General features: G+C 37.3%; 2 protein-coding genes across 5 annotated transcripts in view; both read left to right on the top strand.

Moving 5' to 3' along the window:
* The window catches only part of LOC134531606 (palmitoyltransferase Hip14), a 203,379-nt gene that overhangs the window by 81,084 nt on the left and 102,415 nt on the right, over nt 1-19,880 (top strand). For 2 of the 4 annotated variants that reach the window (XM_063367349.1, XM_063367351.1), the window contains exons 6-7: nt 9,469-9,600; nt 11,520-11,738. In XM_063367349.1, coding sequence (XP_063223419.1) covers nt 9,469-9,600; nt 11,520-11,738 — 351 coding nt within the window. The remainder of the gene's footprint in view (nt 1-9,468; nt 9,601-11,519; nt 11,739-19,880) is intronic. The other 2 variants (XM_063367350.1, XM_063367352.1) reach the window with 2 other exon arrangements.
* LOC134531607 (uncharacterized) lies at nt 11,768-17,927 on the top strand. The gene is made up of 2 exons (XM_063367353.1): nt 11,768-12,460; nt 12,774-17,927. Exon 2 carries the CDS (start codon nt 13,212-13,214, stop codon nt 14,352-14,354), a length of 1,143 nt encoding a protein of 380 aa, XP_063223423.1. The 5' UTR covers nt 11,768-12,460; nt 12,774-13,211; the 3' UTR covers nt 14,355-17,927.

Below are 19,880 nucleotides of genomic sequence, written 5' to 3'. Positions count from 1 at the left end.
TTTGTTTATAATTCTTTGTTTCCTTCGGTAGTTAATTTATGCTATGTAGCGTAAGCTACACATTCACCGCCTTATCTTATCATACATCATGAGGGACGCTTCCTGCTCTCCGCGCGGTGATGCAATACTACCAGCCCGCCCGCTCGGCCACCCACGTATCTCGCACGTAGAAGTGTTATCTACTTCCCGCAACGACACAGCATTTTCTCCTACCCCTTTTCGTCCAACTCCTTGGCACTTCAGTCGCTATGATATCATTGAGTTGGCCGGAGTTTTAAACGTGCCGTTGTTAACTTTATCGTGATTAAATGCGTTTGTAGTAGGCCTACAGTATCAGCTCACTGCAATTTATGATTTTTTCTTCATAAGATGTCTTCCAAACGACTAAATTTATCTTCAAACGCAATTTCAAAAAATAAGAACAGAACTCATGTTTCATTAGCCACGAAAATGGAAGTTTTGAGACGTTTCGATTCGGGCGAGAGGGCTGTTGAGATTAGTAAAGTGTTAGGTCTGCCACCTACCACAGTTCGTACAATTCGATCAAACGCGGACAAAATTAAGAGTAGTTTACTGAACATGTCATCTGTCAGTGCTACAAAGACGAGTTATACGCGTAATAGCGCTATGGAGAAAATGGAGAAGATGCTTGCAGTATGGATTGAAACACAGAACCAGCACAATTGCTCCGTAAATTTAAGGCTTATTCAAAGCAAAGCTCTATCACTGTACAATGAGGAAATGAAAAATGTTGAAGGTACTTCAACCGTTAAAGAGGAAGTGTTTAATGCCAGCCGCGGGTGGTTTCAGCGATTTAAAGCCAGGTACAGTTTCCATAATATAAAACTGACAGGCGAGGCAGCAAGTTCCGACACTGACACCGCAAAGGAATTCATCCCGAAACTTGAGAAGATCATTGAAGAAGGTGGCTACATGCCGAAACAAGTTTTCAATGCAGATGAAAGGGGACTTTTCTGGAAAAGAATGCCGGCGAGAACCTACATCGCTAAACAAGAGAGGACTGTGCCTGGTTTCAAGGCTGCAAAGGATCGTGTGACAGTATTGTTGGCGGCAAATGCAGCTGGCGACTGTAAAATGAAACCGCTGCTGATAACCAAGTCAGCCAACCCACGAGCCTTGAAAGGTTACTCAAAGGAGCACCTGCCAGTGATTTTAAGAGCAAATAATAAGGCCTGGATAACTGGCCCCCTGTTCAGGGAATGGCTTAACTTGTATGCCATCCCTGCATGGAAAGAATACTGTTCCAAGGAGAACCTTGACTTTAAAATTCTCCTTCTGATCGACAACTCACCTAGTCACCCACCCGAGGTAGTAGAAATGCATGAAAATTTGAAAGTGGTTTTTCTTCCTCCAAACACCACAGCTATCTTGCAACCACTAGACCAAGGCGTCATCGCATCGTTCAAGGCCTATTATTTGCGGCGTACATTCCAACAGCTGCTTGAAGGTACAGATGGTGAGGATAAGCCTACAATCAAGGAGTACTGGCGTGGCTACAACATTTTGCATGCTATCAAGAATATTGGAGAAGCATGGACTGAGGTCACTGAAAAGTGCTTGAACTCGACGTGGGGTAAACTGTGGCCTGATTGCCTACATAATTTTAAGGGATTTGAAGATGCCTCTCCTGCTGTAGACGTACGCGCGGACATCGTTGACATCGCTAAAAGAACTGGATTCAACGATCTCGAAACTGACGACATTGACGAAGTCTTGGATGCTAATGTAGAAGAGCTTACAAACGAAGAGCTACACCAGCTGGTAATTAATCCTGCAGCAGACAACACTGATAGTGAAGATGATGACCCGGAAGTGAAAACAGACATCACAGTGAAAGAACTAACCTCCGCCTTAGGCCATGTCAAAATGGCATTGCAAATTTTTTCTGAAAAAGACATAAATGAGGAACGGAGCTCTAAAGTGCGGCGAAACGTAATGGAGAGTGTTAGGTGCTACGAGGAGCTCCTCAAGGAGAAAAAGAAGCAGACAACCAAGCAGACAACACTTAATGCTTTCTTCGGCGGAACATCAAAGGCGGCGACAGCTTCCATGTGTGTAGGAAAGGAATCGGAAAATGTTCAAAGTGACTCGGAATAAATTGACAAACTTGTCACGTCATCCTTTTTGGAATTCTATTCACAATGTGTAGTGTATTCAGAGCTTTTTCATTTAAAATGTTACGTAAAATGATATAATTTATATTGTTTGCGACGTAAATTTAAAGTAGTGTTTCTCATGAAAAATATTTTACATTGATTTTTATTAGAATTATTCCCGTACGTAAATTGTAAGAATTGCGCCGCGCTATTGTATTACCTCTTTTAGGTGTTTATTACTTCATGTGATTATTTTAAATCAAGGGCTCTCAATGTTTGTCATACTTATAGTAGTTTTATTGTATGTATGCATTTCTTTTGACTTTGTTCTTACCAGCCTCCAAAAGAAAACAGTTGTTTTCTCCCGCGAATGACTCAAAGTAAAATCTGTGTAGCGCTAAACCACTTTGTATCCTTACACTTTGAATGCATTATGCGTTTATATTACGTACAGTATGTACTATATATCTGTTTTTATATTTCAATCAATAAAGGTAATAAAGCAGCTGGTTAAATAACCATTCTATAAAGCTGAGAAGTACTAGTTGGACTTGTTTCCCACGCTGTCGGTTGTCATTTGCTGATAAAATTTCCCGTTGTCACGTCTGTATGCCAGCGCTTCCGGCCGACCTTGGGCCGTGGCCGGCCGGTGGCATGAAACATGGCTCATTTTGCGTCGTCTCTATTTACGTCGCGGTTTTCAGGAACGTAACCCCGACGTAAACCGAGGACTTACTGTAATTATGTAAATTGGTTCTCCAGCTATTTAAATAATAGAAATTTATATGTATCCATTAATAACAATTATTCCTTGTGTAAAGTAAGCTGAAACCTCTACTTTTCAATATTTTTATTGATGAATCAACTTCAATAAATTTTATTCCTAATAAAATTTATAATATTTCTTAGTATTACTCAGCAAAACCATTTATATAATTTAATAACAAGATAACACCATAGGGATTTGAGGCTCTCATTCCTTTTTTAATAAATATTACTCACTGTGAAATACACCATAACGAGAATTTGTTTAGTAAATATGAAAGCCAGTATTGATCATAAGAAATTAGTTTTTAATTTAATTTTATATCCTGTGTAGGTTACATATAATCATCCATTTTTATATACTGATTCGGTAGTTCTGCAAATATCACCTGATCATTGAGTTTTAGTGCAACATATTCTACCAATAGGCTACATAGACATACCACAATGCATTCATAGGCATTGATATTCTTCTGCCATTGAATGAATGAACAATGACAACATGTTCTCTATGATACATAAACTAAACGGCACAGAACTTCCTCACAGTAATTCTTTACGTTATAACCATATTGCCATAAAGTGAAAATAATAAAAAAAAAATATTCCACGCACTGGGTTTGTTTAAACCTTTTTTTAACTAGCTTATTCTTAGTTGGACTTAACGTATTTACGTGCTATGGGCTCATAATTATAATACGATGTGTGATTTAGTTAATCAAGCAATAATTCGTGACATATATTTACCCTGTCAGAAGTAGCATCAAAAGCATTGTACCAGCAAAAAAATATTTAGTTACACAGATAAAACAATACTTGTATAACATGGTTTAACAATACTGATTTACACAAGTAAATAAAATAATACATACTTGAAAGAACACCATTTTCTTGAAAATATGGCCTGTGGCGTGGTGCACAACAATAAGCTCAAACCCCAATGTGTTGCCCTCGGACCAAATACTTCCTTAAGTCAGGATGGTGTCAGGCGCAGGGGAATTCCTATCGTAGCGACCCGCCTATCCCTGCAGCACACCACCACGTGGAGCTTGCTCAAGGGAATTATCTGCACTGTCCGCATCCATTTAGCATCAGAAATAATTTCACAACAATGTTTCATGTAAACATTGCATTAAAATTTATCCTTGAAATTTTACTCCCATCGTGCCCAAAGTAATTTCACTTCAAAAAACCAAAATTTTATCTTATACCAGGAAATATAAACTTTTAAATTATGTTTATAATCATCATCTCAAATCCAAAATAATTTATAAAAGGCCTTGGCATCATTTTAGACTCTAAATTATACTTTCATCAGCATGTGGAAGAACATTAACCCTAATAATTATTAAGTACATCACTTTTCATGCTACTAATTTTGACTTAATTATCTCTCTTAATCTGGCCTTAATTAGATCTAAATTAGACTATTCTTCATTGATATGGAATAACATTAACACAATTGATAGCGGTAAAATAGAAGACAAACAAAACAAAACTTACTATAAAACTAATAATTCAAAAGAATTTCCCTCAACCCACCTTAACATCCCTTTCAGATTGTAGATCTATGTAGATTCCCTTTTTGTATATAATTGCTATGATTCAAAAATCAATTGTAAATATATTTTAGATAATAGTGGCCTTAGAGTGCTCCAATTTAATAGTTGCTTTTATCAGCCATGTGTACAGTTAAAAATAACAATGATATTATTTTATAGATTAATTTCAAATTGTAATACATTTGAACTGAATTTGGATATTCAAAATAATTATATTTAGTATGACTTAACTTTCAAGTGTATATTATTTTACTCTATTAACTTTTATGTCTTGCTACTTACCATGTTACTACTTTATACCATGTATTATTTTACATATTATATTTGTTCTTGGGTTGTCTGTTTGTTTATGTGTCTTGTACTTTGTTTCTTGTTTCTTTATTGCTATTTTATGTTTTGTGTGTGTATTTTGTATATGTCGAACCCACTGCTTAAGTCTCCGGACTGTTGGTGGGCATGGGAAAAAATTTAAGTAAATAAATAAATAATGTATTAATTTTGGATTTAAAATGTGGAAACCTCTAAACTCCAACTATCTAAGAGTAGAACTCATAGATAATAGCCGACAGAACAAGCCATACTTAAATCATAATACTGTGCTGTATATATAACTCACTCATGCGTTAGGTACCTACAACAAAACTTTAGCAAGAATGTTTTTCATAAACTATGCACTTGTTGACTCTATTAAAGTTCACTGCACACTTGCTGGCTACATTAACACTGGAGTTATTTGGTTTTAGCCTACAAGAACCAGTTTCAACCAGTTATCATGCAGGATAACTGGTACAGACTAGTTCCATGTGGTGTTTTCTATTAGTCATACAGTATGCATTACATCTTTATTACACTACTAAGCTTTCGGAAACTTATATAATTTATCTGGATCATAAATATATAGCAAAAAATCTGCAATTGTATATATTTAATGGGAAAGCAAACAAGTGAATTTCTGTACACCTTTGAGAGCCTATAGCTAAGAAACTACAGTGAACCACAAAATGAAATTTGTACTTTGTGTTGAGTACCAGTAGAGGTATGTCAACCCAAAACCTGTAATTTTTGGCAGGTCCCCCTTAACAGTTATTTGACCTTGAAATTTTGATTTTTGTGAAATGTTGCAACTTTAACATAAAAAAAAGCAAGAAAGGCTTAAAATCCAGTCTTTGCTTCTCCATGGATGTGACCCCTATTGGTCATAGTTCTTGAAGAAAAATTGCCAGTCAGTGGTTCATAGCCCTTCACCATCAGTATGACCTTGAATTTGGTCATTTTGCTCATTTTTTGGCACACTTTTAAGTCTCATTTTCCCCTAGTACCTTAAATGCTGGTTTGCATGTATATACCTTACATAATACCTTAGAATACCTTCTTTCAACCAGTCAAAACCAGAATGTTCTAATTGTAATAGACAAAGTAGAGCATTAAGTTTTCAAAACCCTAAAATACACACATTTTCATTCGTTTTCGTGTAGAAAAATTAGCCTAATTTCAATATGGCTGCCAATAAAAAATTGAAAAAATTTGTTTTGTACTGTTAAATAGTTGGTTTATCTATGGTGTAAATATAAAAATTTAATAAAATAGTCATGCAACCCGATAATTTAAATTTGGGTGATTTCACATGGAATGACCCTGTGGAGGTATGGGTGTAATGGCTTGTGACCCTCCTGGAAGGCCAAGGGAATTATTGAATTGTAGGAGACAGCCATACAGACACGTTGTACTGTTTTCTCATATGTATGTTGGACACCAAGGAACTGATGAACTGGATAAATGTATAATTATACCTTAAACAGGTATCGAAGGATATTCAAGAACAAGGATAGTACAGTAAACCCTCTTATGAAAATCTCATTAAAAAAGATTTCCTGCATAATACGTTCAAAATGTAGCACTTTACCTATTAATTATTAATACATTTACCAGATTTACCCGAAAATAATGTGACTCTGAATATAATGTGACACTGAATATAATGTGACCCCCGAACTATTGATTTTTATACACACACACACACACACGAACACACACACAAACACACACACACAAACACACACACACAAACACACACACACAAACACACACACACAAACACACACACACATGAACACACACACACAAACACGCACACGAACACACACACGAACACACACACACGTACACACACAAACACACACACACAAACACACACACATGAACGCACACACACGAACACGCACACGAACACACACATGGACACACACACGAACACACACACACGTACACACACGGACACACACGAACACACACACACGTACACACACAAACACACACACACAAACACACACACATGAACACACACACACGAACACGCACACGAACACACACACGAACACACACACGAACACACACACACGTACACACACGGACACACACGAACACACACGTGAACACACACACGAACACACACACGAACACACACACACAATTACACACACACACAAACACACAAACATACACACACACACAAACACACACACACGAACACACACACACACATACACACACAAATAAAACAAATTTATGGTGGTTTGTTTGTCTCTTATGTGTCCTAAACCATTTATTCGATTGCCGTGAAACTTTGCATCCTTGACCTGTTAAACACGAAGAAGGTTACTGTCTAGGTGAGATAACTTACAGTAGGTAGCACACAATTAAACAGTAAATATTTGATGACAATTCCTCTTTTCTATGGTCCAAATAATAATGGTTGCGCGTGAGTCATATCCATGGAGTTATTAGTCTGGGGAGTCGGTGTCAGTTCTGAAGTTGAAGTCAGCTGGTTAGCAATTGGATAGGAAAACAAATTGTAGCTGTATAAAGCCGTATACGTTCCTATACCATTCATCTGAATGTAATGAAACTTTGGTGAGTGGTTATGTGCATCTCCGCAAAGGTTTTTACAATAAGTGGCGTGCAAATTGTTTCAACAAATGTGTGTATTTCATATAGCTTAGCAGCAGCCGTGTATTTTCTGTGTACGAGTGCACACGCATGACAGAATTGATTTGAATCAAATACAAACAGTGACATTTCAGTTTGTGTATGATAGTAACAATAGGTGGAGCATGAGTCATTTCAACAAATGTGTTTATTTCATATAGTTTAGCATCAGTTGTATGAGTACGCACAATTTTTAGGATTAAATTGAAAATAAAAGAAAGATAGACATAGAATGATAGAGAGCTATATAAAATGATAGGAAAATGTATAAAGATATAAATATAGTGATATAGAGAGATAGGAGATATAGGGAGATAGAGAGATAGAGAGATGTATATAGAATTATATATAGAGATAGACTTATAAAGAGATATAGAGATATAGAGGCAAGCTATAGAGATAGTGGGAGATGTAGAGATATATATCAGTGTAGACAGATAGAGATATGAAGAGCTATACAGGTATAGAGAGAGATTTATACACACACACACACACACACACACACACACACACACACACATATATATATATATATATATAGAGAGAGAGAGAGAGAGAGAGAGAGAGAGAGAGAGTGAGTGAGAGATGGATAGATGGATAGATGGATAGATGGATAGATGGATAGATGGATAGAGAATTAGAGAGAGATAGAGAGTATATGTGTGTCTACTTAAAACAAATTACAAAAAAAAAATTGACTAAGGAATTTGCAACGCATGCCTGCCATTAACTAGTGAGTTTATGAAAAAGACTTTATGTGTTGGAAATCACAATTTAAGTACATAGCACTTGAAAATTATTTAAATTATTAAATTTATTCCATGTTTACTAGACTCTTTCTGGTGTCATTTTTGTCAGTAGAGTGATTTACATGGTCTCATTTGAAACACCAAGTTGCATTTGAAACACCAAGTTGCATTTGAAACACCAAGTTGCAGTTAAAAAAAATAATAATAATAGTGTTTTATGGCATATCATGACTTAAGTTGAAAAGCAGCAGCTGTTCTGGAAGCAAAGAATGTGGTGATATATGGTGGTCGTCTGAAAGGGTGAATGAGAAGGGGAGGGGCTGCCTTCTCCAGCAGCCACAGTCAAGAGAAGCAGAAAGAACTCAGTGACAAACTCCATTATCACCTTCTCCTTCATCCTGCATCTCACATCTGTTACATCTGTGCAGAGGTTCAGAAAGTCCCAGACTAAAGGGGCATAAGTAATGCATTTTGCAGGCAGAGCATGTTGTTCCCAATGGCAAGATACAAGTTTGTGATTATAATGCGATATCCACTTTTCCCTACCATTTTGGTAAAAATCATAGCATTAAATTCAGGTAAATACAGTAATTTGTCCCTTTTAATGAATTTCACTTTTTGTAAGTCAAATTTTCTAAATACCTTGAAATTTTATTAACGGGGGTTTACTATATTAACAACCGTTTGAGATGAATTCATGAATTTTACTAGGATTTGGTAGGTTCTTACTTGATTACATGATGAGGAAATGCTCTGTATCATTGCATGGCAAATTGTTTTATCTCAAACTGAGAACTTTCCTGGTCTTAATTTATTTGAATACTAACATATTTGGATTTGTGACATGCCTACAAACAGCTGAGTTGCCTTAAATGGTAAACATGTTACAAAAACACTAATACTTAAAAATTAAAACCAAAAATTAGCAAAGACAATAAAGAAACAAGGACATGACTACTACACATTAATAGACAACGCTAGAAAATACTAAATAACTCAATGTGTAACATATATAAAAGATTATTATATTATAATTAAATAAATATATTTTACCATTTTGGTTTTCTAGTAAAGGAACATGACTCATATTTAACAAAATATGTGATGAATCTGTTCAAGTATCATTTTTACTTTTAAGTACAATTAATTGAGCCCTATACTATTTTTGTGACCAAGATAAATGAAATAAAATATTATTTTCCAGATGTGTGTGATGTTTGGCTGGTATGGATTGAGGCCAGGTGTGGAACGAGACGGCTGGAGTATGTAGCCTGTGCCATGTTGGTGCAGGGAGAGACGCCATTCAGTCTGCTGCAGTCACAGAAGTCGGCCATGTGGCTGGGCAAGAAGGTGCTGGACAAGGTGTACGAGATGTCTGCCGCCAAGAGACGCAACCCTTGCTACAGGATAACACGAGATAAGGTAGGCCTCTCTCACAGGCCTTATGCTCTCAAATTAGGATAAACTTCTAATGACAACAACACTAGGCCCCACCCTACCCCACCCCACCCCCAATAACCACCACCACCACCACCACCACCACCACCACCACCACCACCACCACCACCACCACCACCACCACCACCACCACTCTCACCCCCACCACTACCCTCACCCTCACCCCCACCCCTACCCCTACCCCCACCCCCACTCCACCCCAAACTACCACACCCCACCTCCAAACACCAACACCACCAAAACAACTACGACCACAACCACCACGACTACAACCACGACCACCACGACGACTACGGCGATGACGACCATGACGAAGACAACCACAATCACAGCCTGACGACAATGACGACCACGACCATGACAACCATCCACCATCACCCACCTTGCAAGTTATGTGCAGGAAGAATCAGTGAATGCAAACGTTTTGAATGGGGATAATTAACATAGGGATATATGGATGATCAAGGGAATAATTATTTAAACATTATAAATGGGAAAATGTATAATGCGGGAACATCTGAAGTGAGTTTTACTGTAACTTTATACGCATATGTTGAACTATAAGTGTTAACTGTAAGTCAGTTAGTCCTAGTGCCCTCTCATTGTTCGGCCACGCAAGTCAGCGAGATCCATGCACAATGGCCACCAGGTGCTGGCAGACTTGCCTCTCGTAGCAGAAGGCCGGGGCTGGCCAGATGAACACACACTCTTGCACCGCAGACTACTCTCACACTAGTTTACTTTAAACTATATGTTAGAGTTGAAGGTCAATTTATATTGTCTTACGTTTATACACCTTTTAATAACTAACACACTGTAACAAATATGTGATATGGTTGTTGTATCTAAACATTCATTGTCAGAATCACGAGACAAATCAATTTTGCTGTTTTACACAATGCGAACTAAATTCTACATCTTATTAGCTGGTTGAAAAGCAGTTGGGGATAGGAAAAAAAGAAATTTGATATTTTTAATGTCTGTTCCTTGGTTCATTATTTTCCAAAGCTGCTTTCATTGCTCATTCATGAATAAGGCAGTTATGTTCCTGGGTGTCTGTCCTTTCATGTTGTCTTGTCTATGCCGGGGATGTTTTTTAACCCTCGTGCTAAGGTACTGATTTTAGAGTATACTCCCACAAAAATCAGAGTTTCAGGAACAAATGCTGTGGTGTGAAGAATTTTAGTAAGGCTTGTGTACAAATTTTTTTTTTTTAGGAAATATGGATTGTTCTCATAAATTGCCATAGTTTAAAAATAATGAATATTGAATATTGAATATTTTAAAAATATTGAACTGTGTGTGATTAAATGTAAAATGTTACATAATTTAAATTCAACTAATATTTCTGAAAATAATATTACAAACATACTGTGCTCTACAAAATTTACAATGAATATTATTTAAGACTTTTGGTGAATTGTTTATAATTCGTAAAATCTTTAAACTGGCATTTCGTGAAATGACTACACTACAGCATAGAGTCACTTTTTTTTCCCCCTACAAAGTCGTACTTGAACATTGTGGTTTATGACTGTGCCAGTGTTATTTGCAGTTTGTGTGGTGAGTTAGCAAGACCTTTTGATAAAATAAGATTTTCAAACACTTTACCTGTTTTTTATTGCTTTTTTACAGTAAAAGTTTATGAAAATAATGCTGTTATAGGTCTGTTCCGAACTTCATGTGATTTGTTAAATCTCATATATAAGTTGTTAAATTTTGTATGAATGTTTTTTTAGTTATTGTCATTTATTTAATAAAAAACTAATTATATTGTGTAATTATTATTTTATTTAGCTTTAGTTTTGAATGTGTAGTCCGCCCAGACTACGAAGCCTATAGAATGTGTCGGAGTGTGACGGGCAAGAGGCAGTGCTGTGCAGTGTGGTGCTGTGGTGCAGAGGCTGCGGTACTGGTGCATGGTGGCAACGCCCTTCCTGGCCTTCTATGCCATCGGCATAGTGCTGCAGTCCGACCTGCTGTACCTGGTGAAGTTCGGACTGCTGGTGGCTGGCTACCTGCTGGTCTACCTCCTCAGCCAGGTGCTGTTCGATGACCGCCTCATGAACCTGCTGCCCATGTCCATCTATCTGGCCACCAAAGTAAGAAAACTTGTGCTACTTGCTTCTATACCCATTCCCATATAATTGCAGTGATGCCAAGTAATTATTACCGATTTAAATGTTGTATTACGGGATTATGAAGTTTTATTTCTTTATTGCAGACACAAAGACATTTAACAGGGTTCGTACGGTCCTTAGAAGTCCTTAAAAAGTCCTTATTTTTGAATACTGTTTTTAAGGGCCCTTAAAAGTGCTTACTTTTTTACGTTTGTCGTGTTGACTTTAGAAGTTACTTTTTCCTTTGTTACGCATTGGATGTTACGTAACGGTAGTATGACTATGTTTTTATGGTACAAATATTGGGCCGAATAGCTTAGTAAATGTCGTACGATGTACCAGAATACTTTTGTTAGTGCACAAAATATACCGGAATTATCGGTTTACCGGCTTATAGTGCTCATAACTACTGAACAGAGCGCGCTGTAGTAGCTGTGTTAGTGTTTTGGCGCGTAAATGCAGAAGTTTCGTTGTTTTGACTTGGTGTGATTGTTTTTTCTTGTGAGAAAGGTTATCTGCTAGTGAATTTATCTTGACCGTGATGCCGGGGAAGTGTGTCTTTAACATACTTTGGCTCAAAAAAGAGCAGTACAAAAAGTGGCTTTCCCGTGACCCAGACAAGCACAAGGCAAGATGCCGATTGTGCTGTAAAGTTTTCGATATAGGGAATATGGGCGAATCGGCTTTGAAAGCACACATGGCAGGTGAGACGCGTGTATTTTTATAGGTTTTTCATGAAAATTTTTTGGTTGTCTTTCATTTTTGTATGTCTACATAAGTTAAATTGTTTCATGTATAAATAATTAAAAACGAAAATATGAATTTGTGAATTGTATTGGAAGTTGTTGGATTTGTGTGCGGTGGGATTATTTTCACCCAATGCATAACGAAGTACATTAATAAGGTTAACATTTTATTTGAAAACAATGTAGTTGGTATTGAATGTTTTTTGTTGTATTAATATGTCTGTTATAAATGTAAAATAACTTATGTATTTACGAAATTTTTTTTTATTAGGGTCGAAGCACTCTTCATTAGTTGAAGAGAAAACCAAGACCGTTGCGATAAAAGAGTTTTTCAGTCCCATGAACTTACCTAATCAAACTTCTTCAACCTCAAATGCTGCAGGTGTATGCAAGCCAGCTACAGAAGCAAGTGGTAGTTTGAATTTGTTTACCACTGGGAAAGACGTTCTGGATGCAGAAATTTTGTGGACTTTAAAGTGTATTTGTAATAACTATTCGTACAAGTCTTGTGAGGATTCATCTCAACTTTTTGCTAGAATGTTTCCTAGTCGCACGACAGTTCTCTTGCGGTGAAAAGAAAGTGGCATATTTGTGTCATTTTGGTTTGGCTCCCCATTTCCAGACACTTTTATTCAAATCTTTTCAGGACACTAGTCACTATGTCTTGCTGTTTGACGAAACACTGAATAAAAGCACCCAGCAAAAACAAATGGACATCCATATTAGATTCTGGCATACTGACAATTCAGTGAGAACACGTTATGTTACTTCAGCTTTCATTGGTCATGCCACAGCTGATGATTTACTGAAGGCGTTTTACAAATGTACAGAGAAACTTGATTTATCAAAATTGATTCAGGTATCAATGGATGGACCATCAGTTAATTGGAAGTTTTTCAAACTGTTGCAGGAAAACATGAGAAAAGAGTTTAATTTTGAGTGCATTGATGTTGGTTCTTGTGGGCTTCACACTTTGAATAATTCATTCAAAAAGGGCGAATCTGCAACAGAGTGGGGTATTTCATCTGTTCTGACATCTCTTTACTCTTTGTTCAAAGATGCCCCAGCACGAAGGGATGACTTTGAAAAATTATCCACAACACATAAAATGCCAGTCAAATTTTGCAGCTGCCGCTGGTTGGAAAATGTTCCATCAGCTGAACGGGCATTAGAAGTTTGGAATGATGTAACAGAGTATGTGGGAAAAGTTGAAAAAGGTGTACTTTCAAAAGTGACATGCAAGTCCTTCGGTGTTGTCGCTGGAGCAACACAAGATAACCTGATGACTGTGAAGCTCAATTTTTTTCTCTCCGTGGCAAAAGTTCTAAAGCCATTTTTGGAAAAATACCAGAGTGACAAACCATTGTTACCCTTCTTCGCACAGGATGTTCTTCAACTTGTAAAAAAGTGTGTTCAACTGTACAAAGTCTTGAAACCTGCTCATTTTGATCGTATTTCTAGTGTTGAAAAATTGAGCAAGTTTGATTTTTCAAGGAAAAGTTTCCATGCTTCAGCAAGTGATGTTAGTGTAGGGTTTGTTGGAGATAAACTTCTGAAAGAGAAACTCTTTAAACAACAGGTAACTGAAAAGCAAGTAGTGGTTCTAAAGTATGAGTGCCAAAAGTTTGTTTTGACTATGTTGGAGAGTTTGATGGCTAAGTGTCCTGTAAATTATTCACTTGTGAAGAATGCAGCCTGTATTGATCCATCGCAAATGGCAAGAGATTCTGCTAGCTGTAGCCGTAAAATGAAGTGTGTTCTTACATATTTTGTACAAAAGAAAGCGATTGCAGCAGAGGATTGTGATGATATTTTAATACAGTTCAATGACTTCCTAGAGAATGTTGTTTGACCATCATCATCAGAGTTCCTGAACTATGATAGGAATGAAGGTCTTGACAGCTTCCTTAGTGGCTATTTTTTAAGAACAGCATATGGAAAGGTATGGAATGTCATTAAAATGTTGCTAATTCTCTCACATGGACAAGTATCAGTGGAAAGAGGATTTTCCATCAACAAAGCCTTAGAAGTTGAAAATCTGAAGGAATCGTCTTATGTAGCCCGCCGCACTGTACATGACTACATCACTTACTGTGGTACCATACATGACATACCTATTACCAAAGAATTGAGGGCATCTGCATCATCTGCCCGAATGAAATATATGCAGCATTTGGAGGAGGAACGTGCCAAGAAAATTGCTGCCAGTGCACAGGAGAAGACAAAGGAAATGTTTGATGAAATTGAAGTTTTGAAAAAGAGGAGGGTTCTTTTGGAGAAGGAAATTGACACATCTGAAACATCAGTTAATAATCTTTCACAAAAAGCAGAAACTTCCAGAAATATTGAACTGTTTATCAAGTGCAATGCTGTTAGGAAAGAAATCTCTGTAAAGAAGCAGGAGCTGAGTGATCTCAAAACTAAAATTAGTGACTTGCAAAATCTGACTAAATAGACCTGGTTTCAAACTAATTTCATATAAAGTACTTGACTATTGATTCACACTAGTGCCGTCTTATCATGGAGCTACGAACACTTTGGTGAAAACTGTTAAATGTGTAAATGTTGTATTATAATTTTTTTACTATCAAGTCGATCAACATATAAGAAAGTTTGTGTTCGCAAAGTATTTTTAAATTGGTAAGTTCAAGGCGTTTGTTTAGGCCTATTTTAAACTGCATGACTATGTATAATTAGTACTTACACCACTTGATTTCTTTGTTATATTAATACATTTTTTGCCAACGTGCAGAATATTCTTGTTTTAAAACTTGTAGATCAATGCTAAAAGGTCCTTAAAAAAACTATAACCAAGTCCTTAGAAGTCCTTAAAAGTCCTTATTTTTTAATGACCTAAGAGAGTACGAACCATGTTTAAGGAGGAGTTAAAACTAGCTGTCATCTACTTGTTCAGACATTCTCAGAATGACGCAATACATTTTGTACCATATAATTCATAAATGTAGGGTCATGAAAAAATCCTGATCACAATAAACTCTAAAAATAACACAATTAAGATGTTTTGAAGTTAAAATATGATTTTCTAATTTTTTTCATCTTTTTCATGAATTTTTACCAAAGAAACTAATGTTACATTTTCATGTCTTTCCCATCTAACATAAAGCAGTGCATTGTATAGCAAAATGCATGAGATAAAAATTGCTTGAAATCTATTTGCAAACAAAATGGTACCTACAAATATTTTTGTATCTCTAACCGTTTTAATTTAATTGACAAATGTCCATACGACGTGCTGGGTTGTTGTTTTGTACCTCTTCTCGCCAACACCAAGAACCATTGCCGTATCCTCACACCAGGCAGAGGGCAGGAACAGCGTAGTTAAAAGACTATACGTTCTCTGTATAAATTGTGTTACTTATGCCTGTTTTGACCACTGTTGTTTTTCTTTACTGCCTTTAAAATGTCTGCAGAGGGCTGGAAGAGCTGAGTTGAATCCCGAACCACCTCTGCATGTGAAGTAATGTCGTGAAGGCCCAGTGCACACAGTCCAGCATCCCTGGGTGCCTAAATGGAAGCAACTTTATCGTGCCTGCGTGATTACATCCTGATCGTGCAACCATGGTTTTTCCAAACATAACACAGTCTTGACATCTGAACATCTCGTACCTCCACCTGTATGATTGTTGTTCCCTCTGTGTGTCCCATCCCTCTCCACCTCGTGTTGCGAGACGCAGAGTACAATCTTTTTTTGTCATATTAGAATCTTCAACTAGGTCGGTTGACACAAACGAGTCTGCCAGTGCAGACACGTGGTGACCATTCACCACCACTGGGATGCAGATAAGATCATTTTCTCGGGCACTCCTCATGCCATTGGAACTGCTCGCGCGGGCAAAATCTGCAGGAATATATTATAAGGTTGCCTCGCTGCTCTCGGTTGGATTCCACTCCTTAACGTCGCTCTGGATGCCCTCATCAGCTGACTCCCGGTGGCCAGGACTCCAGAGTTGGAAATCTGGGGCAGAACCTCTTCATGATGGTAACGAGCTGGTAGGGGCTTGTAGGTTATCATGGCAGTGGATAACGCCATATTCCCTGGAACTGTATTTGTTACCGGAAGCCCCATCGGGAGTGAAAAGCCTAAACTGAAGGCATGCAGGTTGCCTTCCACTGCGACTGCATACTGCACAATTATACTATGTCCTGGAGTGATGCACGTCTCATATGAGCCCGTATGTTGGGAAGCATAAGTTCGATGATGCCCTCTGAGTGCTTTGTCGGAAACAGTGTGACTTGTTTTTTAAATTTTGATTATAGAGTTCCACATAACCTCTGTTGATGACATGGAAGGTTAACAAAAACACTATAACCTATGAACATTCGAAACTTGTCGGATCATTTGTATTTACTGTACTATGTTATTATACTAAAGTATTACATACATTTTAAATGTAATAAGTATAGGTACATAAAGTACAGAGTATTGTCTGTAACACCGTGATAAATAAGAATAAATTAAGAAATGCAAATCTATAGATGTTGAGAGAGATGTTACTAACTACTTAGTGAATCTGAGTATTTATAAAGACCAAGGGTTTGCAGATAAATAAATAGAAATTAAAAACAACTTTATATGTTTCACTACCTATTTTTCTGGTCTTTTATTTTGGGGTATTTTATAAGCATTTTAATACTACATTGAATTATTAACATTATCAAGCAATGAATAGAAAGAAAGGGCCCTTTATACAAAATGTACTTAATCAAAGTAAGATAATTGTATTATAGTAAATTATGGATTTTAAATAGTTATGAGTATTGAATATTCAGTGCTTCTCTGATATTTTAATAAAAAAATAAGTATGTGCATCCCTTAACACAGGAGCTCAGAGATGTCCCGGAAGATGCACATTGAGAGGACTTCCTCAGGAATGCAGTAGAAAAGAGTTTAAAATCTTGAAAATCGTGAACATCTTGAAACTTGTAAAAATCGTAAACCCACTGCACAACAAAAGTAATGCAGCATATTAACATCAAATGTAAAAGGCACAAAAACTGACGCAAGATCGGAACATCACAAAAGGGGTGCTATATAGATGTTAAGAAACTTGAAGTTCCACTTACCGATTATGTGGGTTGAAAACATACCGTCAAGACATGATGAGATGAATTTGGAACATGTTAGTGTTCAATTTAAGAAGTGTGGTTTTACACACTTGAAGATTAAAAAAAAAAAGATGAAAGATGCCGGAAAAATAACTACATAATTATAATAAATAAATTTTGGAAACTATCCCATCCTGTAATGACATCTTAATTCACATCCGGCACTCGCACTTGTACAACAAGAGAACTCAAACACTGGCGCGAAGGATTCACTCTGTAGAGTCACAGCGGTGGCCGAGGGACGCAGGAAACATAGTGTATCATTGCGCTGGGAGCCGAAAGTAGTGTGAGAGGGTCAAGGCAGGTCAAACATGGAAGTATTAGGGCCAAAGGGGGGAAGACATATAACTTCACAAGAAGTAGTCCGGGGAAGGGTAAAAGGGGGCAGGCCAGGAGCTGCCGAGTTGCGAAAAGGATTCAGGCGCGGGGCACGGAAAAGGTTTTTGCGCGAGCTAAGCTCCGTGCTGGAAGGATGGTGGGGGGAGGGTGTTAGAGTGGCGTGATGCGCTTTTACACGGGAGACAGGAAATGCTGTGGACAGCACTAAAAAAACAAAACAAAAACACTGCCGCTTGGAGACAGGATGCTGAAGATGCCGACCCGTAAGGCTTGAGAAAAATATATAAATTACTTAAAATAAAATTCCCTTAAATAAATCTAAAATAGTAACTTAAATATAAAAAAAAATCAAAATAAAGTGCCATAAATTACCTAAAAGTGGCACAACAGCTTACAAAATAGCTGTAGCTTTTTTAAAATGAACATTTCAACAGGCTCATGTGCCTGCCCATACAGCTGGGCTCTTCACTGGTGCATGACAACTGGTCCTGGTTTTTGGCGAGAGCTTCCTGTAACTCACCGCACCCCTGGCCCAGTCTGATCCCTCCAAGCAGCCACCTACTCAGTCGATCCACTCCTGGCACTCGGCATAGGAACACTACTGAGTCATCGTGTGCCTCTCCTGTGAACTCTGGAAGTGGTATGTTTATAACTACCGAGGCCACACCTCATAATAATTCCAATATTAATTTCTCTTACACTAGTTTACTTTAAACTATATAATAGAGTTGAAGGTCAGTTTATATTGTCTTATGTTTATAAATACATTGAATCACACCTTTTTTATGTGAGTCAACACAAGACATGATTGTTCAAGGTAGCATGTAGCAACAGAATGGTTGGACCACGTGAAAACCTTCCCTAAAAATGGTAATATTTTGCCTGACCCAACTGACCAAACCAAAAAAACATGACCTTGCATGGTAATAGAATACCTCAATGAGTATTTTTATGCACATTTCTGAACTGCATGCCTACTGGATGGAATTCTCAGCAAACCAATTCTAAAACGTACACTCTCTGTTTTACTATTTATAGGTTTGTCATCTGCCTTACGGGATATTGTATCTTTCACAGTTAACTCTTCCCTGCTTGATTTCAAGATTTTGTGGGGTTTCCAGTGCCCCGAATGATGATTCTTCTGTTTTAACTCAAAATACAGGTAACATGGATAAAACTCCACAAGTTGCACCAAAGTCAAAATCACATAATAATGATGAACTAATAAACTTAGTTAAATATCTCTTTTTAGTAAAATTAAATATTTGAAGGATGAAAATTTGATCTTGAAAACCTTATTGATTGATACTAGATCTGAAACATCTGAGATAAAGCATGAGCTGTTTAAAATTAAGCAACTCTTAAATTCCATGAGTGATAGTGATTTATCCTTAGCACTTAAAGAGGTTTCTACCAACATGAGACCTGACATTGTTGAACCACCGGGTAAGCCTGGCAACCACCCGCCGCCTGACCCAGTTACAACTCAGCGTGTTCCACTGGAAGGCATAACCTTGTGCAACTCTCATCCTGTTGACAGCGAAGGATTCACCGTAATGCAACATGGACGTAAATCTAGTTCCAACGAGAATGCAGGTCCAAACGCTATCTGAACCGAAAGAAAACACCATTGAAAGTTCGTATTGGAAATAATTCTACGTTAAAAACTATCTCAAAACCAATCTATAAAAGGACGAAAGGCCTGTTTGTTACCAGGTTTGACCCTACGGTTAATGAGAATGAAATCACATGCTACATTTCCAACTAGTAACTTAACATGTCTCAAGTGAAAGTTACAAAACTTCAAACAAAACATGACACATACATCTTATTCCATGTCTGTACTAGAAGAAGATTTTGAAAGAATCAACATCGTCTTCTAGCCTAGTGGATGCTTAATAAGCCCTTATTA

This window comes from Bacillus rossius, chromosome 5, assembly GCF_032445375.1.
Source record: "Bacillus rossius redtenbacheri isolate Brsri chromosome 5, Brsri_v3, whole genome shotgun sequence".
NCBI classification, from domain to species: Eukaryota; Metazoa; Arthropoda; class Insecta; order Phasmatodea; family Bacillidae; genus Bacillus; species Bacillus rossius.
This window is presented reverse-complemented; position numbering and strand designations above follow the sequence as displayed.

What these genes read in the sequence shown, in the direction of transcription:
- LOC134531607 (XM_063367353.1), top strand. Translation starts at nt 13,212, where the DNA reads ATGGACATCCATATTAGATTCTGGCATACTGACAATTCAGTGAGAACA.